Raw genomic sequence first — 17,739 nt, 5'->3', positions numbered from 1 at the left:
GCATATGAAAAAGTCTCCTGGGGCCTTTCCCCGAGATGCTGATTCAATAGTGCATTTTTCATAAGCATTCTACGTGATTCTGAGGTTACTCAGGCCCCTTGCCCATTCTGGCTTTGGTGAGTTTAAACCTTTATTTCCCGGTGGGTCAGAGAGGTATTGGGAAGAGCCCCACGTTATTCTGTGGGTTTTGGACTCCAGCCTCAGAGGACCCCTTTCATCTCTCTGGTCCTGTTAAGACACAGCTGCTTCCTGCTACCGTCTGTGCTGCATCACAGCCTCTCGAGTGCCTCTTTTGCAGCTGCTCACCTCTGCCTGCCCCAGTGGCTCTATCTGGAGTCCCTCTCTTCCAGGGAGCGTCCCCCACGGGGAGGGCCCCCTCTGACTTCTCTCTCTGTCTGAGCCCCATTTGTACTCACTAATTTTCTACACCTGCCCAACATGAATACATTTGGAATGTGAAAATATTCTGAACTGAGCCGAACTGAGCTGGCATTTCAGGCTTCTTAGGCTATCAGCCAAGGTTACAGCCCGGATAGGAAGACAAGGAGTGAAACCTAACAGCCAGAATGAGGTCTGGGGACTCTCTGGGTTTCTCCGGCCCCAAGGGGGAAGCCCTGTGGGTGATGCCTGGTGACACCAGGTGCTTTCTTCTTCTCAGTCTTTCCAGCTGAGCTCCGTTGTAAGTTATGTGTGGATGGATCTAGCCTGTGTTGTTCCAGAAACACACCGTGGTCCCTGGAGATCGCTTAGGGAGAATTTCTCAGCTGGATTAGTGCTTCTGGCGGCTCCTCATTAATTATGCCCCTCCACCATAAAACCCAGTGTAACGACCTCTCCCGGCTAGTAAAGCCTGGCTCTCCAAGATTAATCTGGCCCCTCATTAGCATGTTGGCACATGAGCAGTGTTAAGCCACCCAGCCATGAAACCAGGGGCACACACTTCAGGTCAGAGAACCTGGAGTTGGTGCAAGGCATCGTTGCCAGACTCGTTCAGCCCAGGGCATCCTGCAGAGCCCAGTCCCTGCCCCGTGACTGCCCCCTCCAGCCCCCTGCTGAGCTTCTCTCTGGGCATCCAAGGTCTATGTTACGGCCGAAAAGGGAGGCTGGACCCCCAAGTGCATAACAAAGGTGGGGAATCCATTCTGTGTGCTGGTCTTGCTCCTTCTCTCCCCAACATTGGTCAGGGAGGAAAGATCCCTCAGTGCCTAGCACGAGAGGTGAATCATTGCCTGTCAACATCTATTAAACACTTACTGTTTAAGCATGTTACATGTATAGTGTATCTTGTTTTATTTTCCCACTGCCCTGAGAGATAGAAAATATTACTGTCCTCCTTTAATCCTCACAATAACCACACAACCTGGTTAGACTTACAGGTGAGAAAACAGAGGCTTATATGAATCAAATAACACATCTAAGGGCATGCTGCTAACAGGCAACAGGCTTCAAACTTGCCCCTTCTCCTGCTGCCGTGTTTGGATTCCAGGGCCCGTGCACGCTCCCCATTCATCCTCTTGCTCTGAGTGAGGTATTCAGGAGATGTGTTAGAGCAAAGAATCATGCGATCCCAGAGTTGGAAGAGGACTCTGGGTGGCCGGGGTGAGGGGCGAGTTGCCTCAGTTTCCCCAAGCCTGGAGATAAAACAGGGTTTGGGCTGTTTTTTCCTAGATGTGTGCCTCTGAGGCACATCTCAGGTATGCCAGCTAGTGGGGGCACACCAAGAGCCCTCCTTACATCCCCAGTGCTTCAGAGAAACAGAATTTCCCACCATCCAGGCCTCTGAGCATTGTTGACTGCTTCTGGCCTCCTCCTTCTGGATGCCAGACCTTTGACTTTTCAGGCATCAGAGAGCCTACTGTGGACCCACTTGGGGAGCTGGCCTGCCCAGCCCCCTTGCAAGTTAACCAATGCAGTTTCCTCAGGCGAGGCAGACGTGCTTTTACAGCCTGGACCCGGCCATCTGGCCCAGGTCAGTGAGCCTTCTGGGAAAAACACTGAATAATACCAACCTACATAGAAATTAATTCCTTAGATCTCAGCTGAGGTCCTCTCTCCAGCCTGTTTAGGAAACGTGAGTCCTCACTTCAGCATCCTGGCTTGAATGCCATTTCATGCAACCCCCTGCCAGGGGCCGGCAGGTAGAAAGGCTTATTTTGGTTAAGCTGAGATCTGCTTCCCTGTGGCTTCCACCTGCTGGTCCAGGTTTACAGCTAACAGGCAGGATGACAAGAAACCACTTCTATCAGGGACATATCCTCAATGTACCCCCAGCTATACTAGAGGCAGAATAGAGTAGAAGGTAACTGGGGGAGCTTGTGGAAGCCACGTGTGCCCCCGATGCTCAGTTTCCTAGTCTGTAAAGTGAGAACAATTCCGCCTACCTAAGATTGTGAGGAATAAAATGTATTAAAACACTTGACACAGGGTGCTCAATAAATGTTAGCGCCTATTGATACTGCAGTGTGGGCTGGGCAAGTCACTTTTCTCTGAGCCTTAGTTTCTTCCTCTACGAAATGGGGCCACTTACTTCACAGAGTTGCTGCAAAGTCCAGCTTCCAAACATGCTCTTTGAAAACCATAAAGATATGAACAAACACATAAAGTATTTTTAAACTTGTTGGCTCTGCCTTCCAGAGCCACATAGAAGAAAACTACCCCCTGCTTCTTTATTCATTCTCTGTTAAATGAACAAATGAACTTGAATTTTAGAAAATGATCTGGGCCGAAGGTCCATAAGGGATATGTCCTGGGGCCAACCTGGGGTCGGTGAGGCTGGAATATGAGGGCATTCAGGGAAGGGGGAGGATAGTTGGGAGTGGGGAGGTCAGAGCCTCCGGACACTTGGCTGTGGAGCTTGGCCTCAGGGCTGTGGGCTCAGATGCCCCGCAGAATATCAGCTCAACTTCCCAAGCGCTAATCATGGCTCCCATCTCCCATCTGGTTCTCAGCTACGCTGTGACTGTCCAGGAATCGTATGCACACCCCTTCGATCAGATCTATTACACACGATGCACAGACATCCTCAACTGGTTCAAGTGCACCAGGCACCGGTGAGTACCTCTCTCAGATGACAGGGCAGGGAAAAGTCACTGGGCTCTCAGGGCTTGCCTCTGTGCAAGATAGAAAAAGGCCATTGGAGCAGATGCTGTCATGCGCCTCCACTCTGAACCATCCACCCAAGCCATCCACCCAAGATGCTCTGCTGATGGCTTCTTTCTGGCCAAAAGAGCTTGTGGGTAGGACAGGCCAGAAGTGCTGGAGAGTTAATGCTTTTGAGGGCATCCCTCAACCAGGGATGGGGAGATAGGGAGTTGGTAGATAACTACCCCAACTGCCTCACTCTTGGGATGGCAGAAACATCTCTTAGCCAGGTTCTACATGTATCCTAGAAGTCTCCAGTTGCCCATAGAAGTAACCTGCTCAATAATATACCGTAGATTGGCTGCCTTTACTTCCCTGTCTCACTTTTCTATCCTCCTACCAGTACTTCCTAGGATTGCCTCCAAAATAAACTACTTGTTCTTGAATCCTTTTCTCAGAGTCTGCATTTGGGGGAAAACTCAACCTAAGAGAGTCCCCTGCCCTGAGCAGATGTAGTCCCATATCAGGGCATCCAGCTTGAAGAAGGGAGTGCAGGCTAGAATTCAGCAACCTCACAGAACCTTGGCCAGGCTTCCCTTAGCAGTGCTCAACATGAACAACTGCACATGGCAGTCCTGCACCCTTGTCTGCAGCCCTCCTGCAGATCATATGTTATCATGTCACTCAGGGAAAGGCAAGAGGAAGGAAGAAACAACATGCTTTAAGGGATGACCCTGAGAAAGACACTTTATTTTGGGATTCCCAGTGTACTCATCAAACTTAATAATCCGGCCAGGCGTGGTGGCTCACGCCTATAATCCCAGCACTTTGGGAGGCTGAGGTGAGCGGATGACAAGGTCAGGAGATCGAGACCATCCCGGCTAACACGGTGAAACCCTGTCTTTACTAAAAATATAAAAAATTAGTTAGGCGTGGTGGTGGGTGCCTGTAGTCCCAGCTACTAGGGAGGCTGAGGCAGGAGAATGGCATGAACCTGGGAGGCGGAGCTTGCAGTGAGCCGAGATCATGCCACTCCAGCCTGGGTGACAAAGCAAGACTCTGTCAAAAAAAAACAAAAAAACAAAAAAACAAAAAAACCCTAATAAGCCTTGTTCTACCTACCCTGCAGTGTCCAGGGAGGTCAGGAATGTGAAAATTACTTCGAAAAAATACAGGGGAAAATGGAGGAAAGTGTGACATATTAGCCACATGTGAAGCGACACTATTTGAAGGGTGAGAGACTAGCTGTTGAAGGATAAATAAGGAAGTAAGGGAGAGACCCCAGGGTGGGCCCTTTTGCTAGTTGCTGAATATCTATTGATTCTCGATTTCTCCTTTGCTTTCTCCTATGAACCCAGTTCCTCTTTGAGGATAATTCAGGAATCATACTGGGCAGCAACATGGATGAGAAAACTTGTTCTGTGCTGAGAAGCCAAAGTCCTGGTTTTCTTTGAGGTTTTGCTGCTAACTGGCTGTGAGACTTTGAGCAGAGCTATACTTGCTGCTTTAAAATTCTTACCTGCTAATTCCAACATCTGGGTCATCTCAGGGTTGGTCTTCATTGATTGCTTTTTTTTTTTTTCTGCATGGGTAGTGTGTTTCTTTTTTTTTTTTTTTTTAGACGGAGTCCCACTCTCTTGCCCAGGCTGGAGTGCAGTGGCGTAATCTCGGCTCACTGCAACCTCTGCCTCCCGGGTTCAAGCAATTCTCCTGCCTCAGCCTCCCAAGTAGCTGGGATTACAGGCGCCCACCACCACGCCCTTCTAATTTTTGTATTTTTAGTAGAGATGGGGTTTCACCATATTGGCCAGGCTGGTCTCGAACTCCTGACCTTGTGATCCATGCCTCGGCCTCCCAAAGTTCTGGGATTACAGGCATGAGCCACTGCGCGTGGCCAGTGTGTTTCTTTATATGCCTAGTAATCTTGGATTGTATTCTGAGTATTATGAATGACATGTTGTGGAGACCAGATTCTGTTATGTTCCTCCAGATAATATTAATTTGTTGTTGTTTGTTTTGGCGGCCTGGTTACTTGGCTAAACACAAATTCCAAACTCTGAAAATTTAATATTTTTAGCCTTAGCTAGGCTGCTTGGAATATGCCCTCCATAAGGATAAATCAGTGGTCAGACACTTGGGCAGGGATTTTTACAAAGATTTTGGGGCTCCCTCTTTGTGGCTCTCCCTTTCTAAGGTTCCCCTTTCACTCTCTCCTGAGGGGCTTTAATGAAGCCCAGACCACCCCCCACTGGTGGGCTTGGGGATAATCCCGTTTGATGGGGAGAACAGGCTGGATGACCTCTGAGTTGATTCCAAGTCATTCTTTACCTGAGAGGCTTATATAACCCCTGAAACTGCCGGGAGCTGCCTTCTGTGCTGGGGCAGCAGCTTTACTCTGAGGCCAGCTTTCCTTCCATTATGGGTTTTTGACAAAGTTGAATGACCTTAGCTTACGACATTCCCAAATATCACAGATTTCCCCACCTGCATACCCAGCAGGTATGCTGGGTCCACCCTGGACTTGGCCTGTGGTTCTTCAAACGAGCAAGGTTGTGTGTTTTCTATCTGAATTTTAGTTGCCCAGAGTATTGTTGTGCTAAATCTCTCAGCACCATTCCCTTCTCTCAAATGTCCACTTGCCTCCAGTATCCGCCTGCTTTTGTCCTCCCCCAAGTGCCTTCAGGTAGTTGTTTTGTATATTTTCCCCTAGATTTTATAGCTGCTATTTGCAGAAAGGTGGTCCAATAGGGGCTACTCAGCTATTACTGTATCCCCCTCCTCTAGCATTTGACTGTGGAATGAGGAGGTGGGACTGTGGAATGAGGAGGTGGGACTAAATGCCCTCGTTCACCCCACTAGTTTTGCCAGAGTTGGCTGCTCGAGGGCCTGGTCAAAGGCAGAGGCAGAAATAGTAGTGTTGCTTCTCCCGAAGCCCTGGCAGGCCCAGTGTGAGAGCCAAGTTTGCTCAGAGGTGTGGCCCTTTGGGGTACTTGGAGGCTAGGGCTGCCATCCATCACCACTAAGGTGGTGGCTGCTTATTAAAATAGACTGTATTCCTAGAACATGAATTCTTTTGCTAAATTATTGAGTCACCTGCAGCTTTCCTGACGACCTAGAGTGTGCATGCTAACAGCTGCACCCTCCGTCTGCTTTGGGGTGGAATGGCATGTTTTAATTCAGCATCCTTCCCCTGAGAGCAGCCTGGCACCTGGCCTTGCTTCCCTCTCTTGCCTTTGCAACCTTCACAGGGACAAAGAAAGATGGGTGAGCCAGAAACAATGGGTGGCAACTCTCTCCTGAGGGGCTTTAATGAAGCCCAGACCACCCCGCACTGGGGGGCTTGGGGGTAATCCTGTTTGGTGGGGAGAACAGGCTGGATGACCCCTGAGTTGATTCTGAGTCATTCTTTACCTGAGAGGCTTGTACAACCCCTGAAACTGCCGGGAGCTGCCTTCTGTGCTGGGGACGTAGCTTTGCTTTGAGGCCAGCTTTCCTTCCATTATGGGTTTTTGACAAAGTTGAATGACCTTAGCTTATGACATTCCCAAATATCACAGATTTCCCCAGAGTTCTGCACTATCATTTGTTACGAAGTCGGGGCTTTAAGGTGTGGGAAGGTTGTCCCAGACTGTATTATAGGACTCTCTTCCCAAGCCATCCTGGCCCTCCATGGAACACAGCCTATAGACGTCTCTGATGACCAGACCCTCTGCTGTGCTGCTGAGGAAGAGTCCACAGGGCAAGCTCCACTTAGGTGCTGATGGAAAAGTGGAAAGAGGTCTGGCTTCAAGGCCCAAGGACTTTGGGTCGGGTCCAAGTTCCGCTCCATAACCTTGAGCAGGTCACTTCCTCTCTCTAGCCTCTAGTGGCCACTTCAAATCTCTTCCACTTTGACTCTCCACGTGAAGAAGGGGCTTTGCCTATGGATACCCCATTTTGATTTCCTTCTAAAGATTCAGTATTTCTTTTTACTTACTCCTTCACTGTGGCCATCTGTATAGCCACAATCTACCCTGTGAAAGCTGGTAGAGGGCAGTAGGTTAAGCCTAGCAGCTTTGAAATTGGAGTGAGCTAGGTTTGAATCCTGGTTCTGACCCTGATTAGCTGTGCTGGTCACTAACGTCACTAATTTTAGTTTTCTTATTCATAAAACAAAGGGTGGGGAGTTGAGGGGAACATACAAAAAATAAGAATAAAAGCTCTAAAAGGGAAATAAATAAAATAAAGGGGGATAGTAATGGTGCCTCCGCAGGGAACGGAATGAGATGTTGCTCATAGTCTCTCTGGCACGGGGCTAAATCTTAACACTTGTGTCAGCATAAGGTCTGGAACCCACGAGTCTGACTCCCAGTGCTGCGGCTCCATGGGCCTCAGCTTCTTCCTTTGCAGGGCGAGGGGTCGGTTCAGGGCCTTCCCAGGGATGGCATGCGAGGCTCCTCTCCTGGAGGTGTTATTTTGGCGTGGGGGAGATTAATCTACTTTCTGGGACTGAGCTGGACTCAGAGGGTCCTTTTGCTGACTCTGCCTCTGTTCTTTCAGTGGGGGGACCAATACTCAGGGGGCTGTGAGCAGTCTGGCTTGTTAGAGGGGTGGGAGGGGGCGGGCACAGAAACCCTCAGGGCCTGACTCCTATCCGGGTCACCGCATGGGCTCCTCAAGCCCAGAATCTGGGTGTTTTAAGGAACTAAGGAGAAGTTCATGGTTGCCCTCCACAATGTCACTCCAGAAAGTATCTTCTGCAGCCCTTCTATTTAGAAGTAACTGGGGAAAAGTCAGCAGGTTTAGTAAGTGCCGTGTTAGTAATCCATTCTGCATCACAACAGCCCAAATCCCACTATCGATTTTTTTATTGTGTTCCTTCATATTTGAAGCCACCATGCATTTTAAAGTAATTATTGAATGGCATCCTCAATATAGCTTAACACAAATATCATTCTAAACAGGAGTAATTGATTTTCAATACTTTCAAGTGGCTTTCTCCTTCGTGCCTTAGGATCAGTTATAAGACGGCGTATCGGAGAGGCCTCCGGACCATGTACCGGCGGAGGTCCCAGTGCTGCCCTGGCTACTATGAGAACGGAGACTTCTGCATACGTACGTAGGGGCTGCTGCTGTTCTGGCCTCAGTGGGAAAGGGAGGAGAGGGGAAAGGAGGGGAGGGGAAAGGAGGGGAGGGGAAAGGAGGGGAGGGGAGGTGGGGCTGATATCCATGGTCCCTAGGCAGCAGTCCTCGGCCACACGGCTCCAGAAGTCCCTGCCTGCTGCCAGTGCTCAGAAGGAATAATGAGTTTGGTGCAAATTCAGTAGCAAGGGTTGGGCCATCAGATGAACCTCCTTACAGGGTGGATGGAAGTCCGTCAGTTCAAGGCCTTGATGGGGGATAGGGGAGAAGTGGCTCCTTCTGGAGTGGGCACTCTGAGGAGCAAGGCAGAAGAAGTGCTGGGTGCCTGGCACAGGGTTAAGGTGTACAGGTGCTCAAGGCAGCTTTGCTGGATGGAAGGAGAGATGGATGGGTATGTAGATGGACAGTTGGATGGGTAGAAATGGGAAAGAGAGGAAGGAAGGCTGGGTTGTTGGATGTCAAAACCACAGTAAGGAAAGGATGGGGGCAAAGGTGAGGTGGACCATGAGGGAGTGGTTCTGGGAGCTAGGAGGATTTCCAAAAAGGATTTGGGGGACATTGGAGAAGAGGTGGGTGTATGAAAGACAAACATTGCCTCTTTTCCTATTTGTCTAGAGCAGCTCAGAAAATGCAAGCCTTAGTGTCCCCTAAGAAAGGCAAGAGCTGAGTTGCTGGCAGCGGCAGGCCCTCTGGGAGAAGAGCAGTGTGGTGCAGTGGAGGCACCCCGGAGCAGGAGCCTGTAGATCTGGGCTTCCTAGCTATGAGGCTTTGGGCAAGTCACTTAATCTCTCTGGGAGAATGATTGTAGGGACCCTGTTGGGTTCTAAGGGACTCTTTCCCCACTTACCTCTGACCCAGTGAACTGGGGCCAGTGGACTTTCCAGCGGGCCTTGGAAGGTTCCCTCTACTGCAGGAGCGTGTCAGAGGAGCCGGGAGGCCCTCATTTAATGACTGAGAAGAGATTCCACCCCCAAAGCTTCTGTCTCTTCATTTGGAGAGCGATTTTCCTTGTTAGTATTCTCTTTGCCATTTGAGTGGGTAGAGAGAGTTCGCACCAGAGGGAAAATTTGGGCAGAGTGGGTGTGTTGATGTTGGGAATAAAATGACAATTTTCCCCTACTGTTGTTAACATCTCCCCCAATGCTGGAGAAACTCAATTCTAATTGCATTACAAGAATGAATGAAAAATATACCCTCCAATGGGTTCAGTAGTAATGGTTTTGTAGGAAAGATACAAAGCAGTTCACCTAAAAGGCCGTTTCTCAGGACTAGGGCAGAGGACTGAGCTAGGACGAGGCCTTGGTCAGCACCTCACCTGGGATGGGGTAACCGAGACCCAGGTGTAGATGCGATATCAGGACTAAGGCTTTCCTGCTGCTGCTCTGTCTGCATGGAGTAGTGTGAAACCAGGCCAGGGGCAGGACACGGGACTCACAAAGCTTCAGAGACAGATGTAAGCGGCTTGCCCAAGCTCAGGGCACAGTGATGGACTCAGGGAAATTATGAAGGGAGTTTGGACGTCAGCACAGAGCTCCAGGAATGGATGAGCACATTTCCTTTCTAATTTCCATTAGTGAACGGTGGCAAAGCTCTTGGAAAATGAAGAGCAGGGCAGAAGTGCTAAGTGTCCTGATTGCACAGGAGGCCCAGTCTTACTGACTGGCAAGGGCAGTTTATACCTTCCGACCTACTCCTTATGTAACCACTGGGCACTGCCTTCTGGCCAGGTGACCCTAGGACGGTCCACCAGGAACTCAAGCTCAAAAAGCCACTTTTTAGAATGGAAGACTTCTCCTAGGAGGGCACAGGAGAGTTCTGGCGGGGAGATGGGATGTGGGGCATCCTGGGTGCTGGTAGTGATGACACTGAATCACAGGGTTCTGGGTTTGGTCCTTGCCCTGCCACTGCCAGCTTCTTCCTCTTTATCTTCACCTTCCCAGCACCCGCCACATGCCAGGCACCATTCTGATCACTTTACATACACTGATCCATCTACTGCTCCCAGCAGCCCTGTGAGGTAGGTGTCCTTATTCCTCTCATTTGACAGGTGGGGAAACTGAGTCACAGAGCTTCTGTAACTTGCCCAAGATCACACATCTGGAAAATGGCAGAACTTGGATTTGAATCCAGGCTGTCTGGCTTCAGAGTCTCTGCACTTGGATGGCTTGGGCAGGCTTGCTCGTCTCTTCATGAACCCGGGCAAGGCTTTACCTCTCTGAACCTCAGTTTTCATTCATGTAAAATGGCAGCAGTAACACCTGCACTCACCAGGCACAGAGTGGGGTTGAGTAAATGTCAGTTCCCTCCTCCATGGCATTGGTGCTCCACATTGTTTTAGTCTTGGCTTTCAGTTGCTCAAAGAGGCCCATGGACCCTGTCCCTGGGAAAACGCATAGTACCTATATGAACATACCAACACACGAAGTCCTTTGCACACAAGTTCATTGGGTTCATGGATCCCTTGAAACCCTTACAGGGTCTTTGTTGCATGGTAAGTAATTTCTGCCACATGTTCACGTTACCCATGCAGCATGTATTGTTACTTCCTGCTACGCAAGATGCAGGGGCATAGATACAGATGATAGACCGTTGCTGCCCTCGAGGAGTTTGCAGTCTAGTCAAAGGAGGGGACTTAGAGTATGCTACAGGGTATACTAGAAAGGTGTTTCAATCCAGTATTTATTAAGCACCTACTATAGCCCACCCACAGTGCTGTGCTGCAAGATAGAAGAGTTAGAAATATGAACAGCCCCTGCCCTTGTGGAATCTACCTTCATGATGGGAAGGCGGGACTAACACTCAGCAAAATCATTCCATAACAGCCCAGAGACTGGATGTGCAAAAGGCTAGAAAGAGACAGTCGAGCGCGGCAGGAGAGAATGCTGCCACCTGCTTCATGGGGCGTTGAGCTCCATCTTAAGGGATGCAATGACGCCGTCCAGGGGTGGGTGGGAGAGGGAACCCCATCAGCAAAGGCATGGAGGTGGGCAGTGAGGAGGCTGGCCAGACCCCGGAGGGCAGACCTGGGCTGCAGCAGGAGGTGCAGGTGGCTGGGTTGGGTGTGTCGATTGCCTAGGGTGGCTGTTACAAAGTACCACAGGCTGGGCGGCTTCACCAACAGGGGTTTATTGTCTCACAGTTCTGGGGCTCAGAAGTCTGAGATCCGGGTGTTGGCAGGGCTGCTTCCTTCTGGGCTGAGCGAAGGGTCTGTTTCAGCCTCTCTCCCTGCTTCTGGTAGTTTCCTGGCTGCAACAGCAGGACTCTGATTGTCACATGGTGTTCTTCCCATGGCTTCACATTTCCTTGTTATGAGCACACATGTCATAGTGGATTACAGCTCACTCTAATGACCTCATTTTAACTTGATTACCTTTTAAGACCCTATCTCCAAATAAGGGTGTGTCTCAGGTGCTGCAGCTTGAGACTTTAACATAGGAAATCTGGAGAGGCAGGTGTCAGCTGTTACCAGCATCCTCCTGTTCCTGTTTAATGTGATGGGAGGAAAGGGAGGGGGCACCAACTGGCCACACATGGGCTTTGGGCTTTGTCACTTGCCCATGAGAGAATGGAGACCCCAGGGTGAGGGAGCTTGTGAGAGGGCGACGTGGTAGTGAGAGGGTGAAGAATGACACCAGGGCACTGGGGGACAGATGGGAAGCTTGTGAGCCTGGGATAATCAGGAGCTGGTGCCTGCAGCCCTGACCCCCAGCGTCTCCCTCCCCATCGCTCAGCAGCCAGAGAACCTCCAACTTCACCAGAACCTGGTGAGAACCATCGGATGCCGAGAGTTCTCTGGATCCTGCATGAGAACATCACCTGTGCCCTGGGCAGGGGCAGGAGGATGTCATCCTCCCTCCAGAGTCACCTTCTGGGAGCCTTGTTTCTTGCAGGCTGACAAGGAGCAGGCCCAGGTGTGAAAGCCTTGGCTGACTCAGCCACCAACTTGCTGTGCAATCTTGGGTCAGTCCTTTGCCTCTGTGGAGCAGCTGTGACATAGGACGGACCATCCTTGTGTGTGGAAGGAGCAAGAGATGGAACAGGGACCCAGAGTGTCCTGCAAAGCACAGGGCTCAATACAGATGCAGGGGGGCACTGTTTTTCTCCTCGCTGTACAATGTCCTCTGCCTTTGAACTGCCATTCTCATCTGGGAGCCCTCCTGAAACCATCCTTACCAGAGCTTCCCAGCCGCCCCAGGCCAACTCATACCTCTTTCTGCTTCCATTATCTACAGCCACAGCTGAGTCCTGGCCCACTTTGGTCACCAGGTATGAAATATTTCCTAGAGATCACTGGGCAGAGTGCCTGCCTGCCTTCCTCCCTCCCTCCAAGCTTCCCTTTCTTCCTTCTTTCAGGACAGAGGCATTTTTGCCTCTGCAGATGGAGCTAGTTTTATGTCTTGGAGAAGCAGACTTTCACTTACGTGGTAGAGTTTGAGGCATTTTGGGAAGCTCTGTTCTTTGAAAATATTAGTGCTATATCAAACCAGATGACACAGGACTGAGTTATGAGCGTACTGAGTTTTGCTGCAGTAACAGACAATGTCCAAATCCCAGTGGCTTGAAACAGTGAAGTTTAATTTCTTCTCCAAATTAGGTGTCCACCGTGGGCTAGCTAAGGCCTGCTCCTCGTCAGCCTCAGGACCTAGGCTGATGGAGCAGCAACTCTCCGGAATGTTGCTAGTTGCTGTGGCAGAGAGAAAAGGGCTCTAGCTAGTCTTGAAGGCAGAGGGTCAGAAACATTTAGTGAGCAGTATTAGTTCCTATCACAAGTCCCATACAGATGGCCACGGTGCTCACAAACCACAACTCATTCATATGTGTGTTTGGTAAGCACTTAATAACAATATGAGACAGGTTCTGTGTGCTTGACTCCAGCAGTTTTCAAACGTGAGCTGCCGAATCAGAATCACCTGGGGAACTTGTTATACCACAGATCGCTGGGCCCCAGTCCCAGAGTCTCTGATTTAGAAGATTTGAGGTGGGGCCCAAGAATTTGCGTTTCTAACAAGTTCCCAGGTGATCCTGCTGGACTGGGAACTACATTTGAGAACCACGAGGCTACGGTTTCTTTACTGACTCTGTTTGCGAATCTGTTACAAAGAGGCCCAGCAGGTGCATCCCCGAAGTACTCAGGGCTTCTCCTGATGGGCAGCAGGGAGAAAGCATGCCTCACTGCAGCGGGCAAGGATGGGGAGTCTATCTGCCCAGCCCTCATCTCCTGTTTCCTCTTGGTCGACATAGTTTCCCCCATGGCAAATGAACTCCCTCGAGCTTCCAGGTGAAATCTTCTGGCCTTTCAGTGGTGGCTTGGAATTCCAGAGGCCACCCTCTGCAGTGTGGTTTTCAGGAAATCCAGAAGTGGAGGGATTCACCAGAAACTCCAGGCACGTATGCAGCTGGTGGGCCTGGCTGGCTTGGGGAGCATAGGTTGGTCCCAGGGAAAGGGACTGTGCCAGTCCTAGGGGGTGGTCTGTACATGGCGGCTGAGGGAGCCAGCAGCTGAGGGTCTGGGAGATTGGCCTCACGGATGGACTCTGGTTGAGGGGAGAGGATTCTGGCGGGGGGTTGGGCAGGGGGCAGGCAATGTAAGATTTAATTCAGTGAATTCAACACATCAACTCTGTGCCAAATTAGGTACTCCTGTTTCATTATTGCTGTTGCTTTGCACAATTATTGTTTAAATAATTGAATTCTTATGTTTCCTAATTCCTTTGCTCATCATCTCTTCTTGCATCACTCTCCTAGGTTCAGCCTCATTCTTCTTGAAAGATCTTTAGTTCTTTCAGGGAAGGTCTGTAAATGACCAATGCTCCTGTGCTTTATTTGTCTTATGCTTTGATTTTGCCCTTGCTCTTGAATGATGGTTAAGCTGCCTGTGACATTCTAGGCTTTCAGTCATTTTCTTCCAGCAGTTTGAGAAGTGGTGTTCCATTACGTTCTGGACTTTGTCTTGCACTGCCCTGCGGTTTCCCTAGGATGTGTCTGGGTGCGGAGTTTTTGGGGTTTTTGTTTGTTTTATACTGTTTGCTTCTCGGAGATATACGTCATCTTTGAGCTAAGGATTCATGTCCTTCATCAATTCTAGAAAATTGTCAACCATACCTCTTCAAAAATCTCCTTTCTTCCATTCTCTTAATTTCTCCTGTTGGAGCTCCAATATGTTGGATCCTCGTATTTCATCTTCTGTCTCTCCTAAGTTCTCATTTTCAGTCTCTTTATCTCTCCATGCTGCACCTTGGACATTTTCCTTAGATCCATTTATTAGATGCTGTAGTTCTGCTAATTAACCTGTCTGGTGTGGTCTTAATTTCAGTTTCATGTTTCATTTCTAGGAGTTCTATTGGTTCTTTTTCGGATATGCTATGCTTTTTCTGTCGTGTCCTATTCTTTCATTATGAATTCCATTCCTCCTTTTATTGCTTTAATTATTTTAAACATATTTCTTTTATAGTCTCTTTCAGATAGTTTTATCTCGAGCGATTAGTTCTATTAGCTCAAGTTCCTAGAGTATCAATTCTCCTGTTCGTGGTGCCTGCTGATTCTCCATTATGGCAGATTGTTTCCTTGTACAGGTTGTATTTTTTTTTTCTATTAATTTAGCCCTTTTTCCCTCTCTTATGCCCCGAATCATACAAGGGCCCCCTACACGTTAGTTTTACATTTTCTTGTTGGGCACTCTAATGGTTTTCCCTGGTTCAAGATCACTCTTTGGTAACCTGGTTTGGGATTTTATGCTGTTTGGTAAAGGCTTGGGGTGTTTTTTTTTGTTTGTTTAATTGATGTGAATTTCACATACCATAAAATCATTTTAAAGTGTGCAATTCGGTGGCCTTTAGTATATTCACGATGTGCAAATATCACCTCTAATCACCCCTCAAGGAGACCCCATACCCATTCAGCAGTCACTGCCTATTCCCCTGTCCTGGCTTTTCGTTTCTTGTGGGAGACTTTTCTCCATCCAGAATACCTTGCTTTATCTCTAGGTTGGTGGGTAGCATGTTCAAATCCCTCCTACATGGAGCTGGCAACTTCCAAGGCCAAGTCTGCCCTTGTGTGGGTGTGAAGTCCCTGGCTCCCGGCCTGCGCTGGGGGTGGGAGGAGGTGGCTGTTGCCAGGTCTGATGTTCCCTGAGCTACCTTGGCTTCAGCATCTCACATTCTGCTCTCCTGTAAACTCCCGCTTTCCCCCACACTTGGAAATTTACCTTGCTCTCCTTAGAGCTCAGCTATGCATTTAAAAATGTTTTTATTATATTTTGGGGGCACTTTTGCAGCATAAGGAGCTACATTAGCACTTTCTGCCTATCACTGGAACCGACCCTGTTTTACAGAGAGGAGTGGAATGGGGGCTTTTGTTTATTTTTATTATTATACTTTAAGTTCTAGGGTACATGTGCACAACGTGCAGCTTTGTTACATATGTATACTTGTGCCATGTTGGTCTGCTGCACCCATCAACTCGTCATTTACATCAGGTATGACTCCCAATGCCATCCCTCCCCTCTCCCCCCTCCCCATAATAGGCCCCAGTGTGTGATGTTCCCCTTCCAGAGTCCAAGTGATCTCATTGTTCAGTTCCCACCTATGAGTGAGAACATGCGGTGTTTGGTTTTCTGTTCTTGCGATAGTTTGCTGAGACTGATGGTTTCCAGCTGCATCCATGTCCCTACAAAGGACACAAACTCATCCTTTTTTATGGCTGCATAGTATTCCATGGTGTATATGTGCCACATTTGCTTAATCCAGTCTGTCACTGATGGACATTTGGGTTGATTCCAAGTCTTTGCTATTGTGAATAGTGCCGCAATGAACATACGTGTGCATGTGTCTTTATAGCAGCATGAATGGGGGCTTTTATAACCAATCCCTGTGACGTTTAATTCAATGCCTTCTTGGAGTGATTGCTAACTTTCAGCCATAATAATGACAATTGTGTAATGTCTGGTGGTTTAGCTGGCGCTTTCACCTACAGCATATCACCTGCTCAGGAGACTGGAGAAGTGAGCATTGTTGTTACTGCCCTTTTACAGGACAGAACACTGAAGCTCAGAGAGGCTAAGTGACTTGTCCACATGGATGAGCGGCTGGCCCAGATTTCAGATGGATGTGACTTCAAATCCTGTACTCTCCCCTCCTATAGTGGGTTTTCTTTGAGTAGGAGAAACCTGTGGCCAGAAGAGAGAAGTGGGGTCAGTCAAGAGGGCAGGGGAGGAGGTTTGGAGGGGGAGGAGGGGACTGAAGCTATACTGGTTGGAGCTCAAATTTTTGCTAAGGTGCCAAGAGGGCATGGGGGATGGAGGAAAGGGTGTATGTGTAAGCAGCATGGTGGGGCCTGTCTGAAACTCAGCCTCTCCCTAGCTGCTGGGTAAAAGAACTCACTGCTGACCCTCTAAGAGGCTCCCCAAGGAGTCTTGCATGCTGCCATCACCAGAAACAGTGCTGACGCCACTCCCTTGGGTCACCAACACCTGGTGCTGAGCTTTGCTGCCTAGAACAACATCCATCCATCACCATTTATTATTATTAGATGTCTATGCCTTGCAGGTACTACTGGGTCCTGGGGATGCAGAGATGAATAAGAAGCACATTGGTCTAGTAGGAGAGATGCCATCACAGAAGGATGAGCACAGTTTAAATAGGGAGGCAAGGAAGGCATGGCTGCCCGTCCACCCCCGACAGAGCCCCACTCAGTGGTCAAAATGAACGCAGCCACTGTGGTCTGGTCCCTAGTCCGTGGGCTTAGAACATTGACTTAGAATGTTCAGAGTAGCTGAGATCCAAGGGATGATTCACACTGACCAAACTCATAAATACTGATGCTTAACCCTGATGCCAGTTAGTTCATTTGCAATGAGAAACGTAACTACCAAAGATTTGTCCTTGTCCACTTGTTAGTGCTTGTCAGACCCTCGATAAATAATTGTTTTTTTTTTTTTTTTTTGAGACGGAGTCTCGCTGTGCTCCCAGGCTGGAGTGCAGTGGCGTGATCTCGGCTCACTGCAAGCTCCGCCTCCCGGGTTCACGCCATTCTCCCGCCTCAGCCTCCCAAGTAGCTGAGACTACAGGCGCCCGCCACCACGCCCGGCTAGTTTTTTGTATTTTTAGTAGAGATGGGGTTTCACCATGTTAGCCAGGATAGTCTCGATCTCCTGACCTCGTGATCCACCCGCCTCGGCCTCCCAAAGTGCTGGGATTACAGGCTTGAGCCACCGCGCCCGGCCGATAAATAATTGTTGAAAGAGCGAATTCATGGTCTGGGCACCCACAATGCCTGGTGGTCTCTCTGGATTCGCCCTTCTGTTAATGCCTATTTTGGATTCTTCCTGTTCCTCCCTGAAACTCCCCCTGTTTGGGAGCCACACGGTGGTTGGTACAAGTACTCTGTGCCCACCATCCTGTCTCTCCCTTGGCCCTGCCACCCCAGGCCCCTCTGCACCCTTGTCCTTCTGGTTGTGAAGCTGCTGTGCCTGTCCATCTCTCCCCCTCAGAAGTGAATTCCTGAAGCAGAGGGGTCAAGTCTCTGCAAGGCTTTCCCCAG

At 49.3% G+C, this 17,739-nt stretch overlaps 1 protein-coding gene across 1 annotated transcript in view; it reads left to right on the top strand.

Moving 5' to 3' along the window:
- Positions 1-17,739, top strand: part of MEGF11 (multiple EGF like domains 11) — a 379,169-nt gene that overhangs the window by 130,751 nt on the left and 230,679 nt on the right. The window contains exons 3-4 of the mRNA XM_025390189.1: positions 2,949-3,050; positions 8,075-8,175. Coding sequence (XP_025245974.1) covers positions 2,949-3,050; positions 8,075-8,175 — 203 coding nt within the window. The remainder of the gene's footprint in view (positions 1-2,948; positions 3,051-8,074; positions 8,176-17,739) is intronic.

The sequence above is a fragment of the Theropithecus gelada genome, chromosome 7a, assembly GCF_003255815.1.
Source record: "Theropithecus gelada isolate Dixy chromosome 7a, Tgel_1.0, whole genome shotgun sequence".
Taxonomy (NCBI): domain Eukaryota; kingdom Metazoa; phylum Chordata; class Mammalia; order Primates; family Cercopithecidae; genus Theropithecus; species Theropithecus gelada.
The sequence above is the reverse complement of the archived record's forward strand: the minus strand, read 5'-3'. Positions and strand labels throughout refer to the sequence as shown.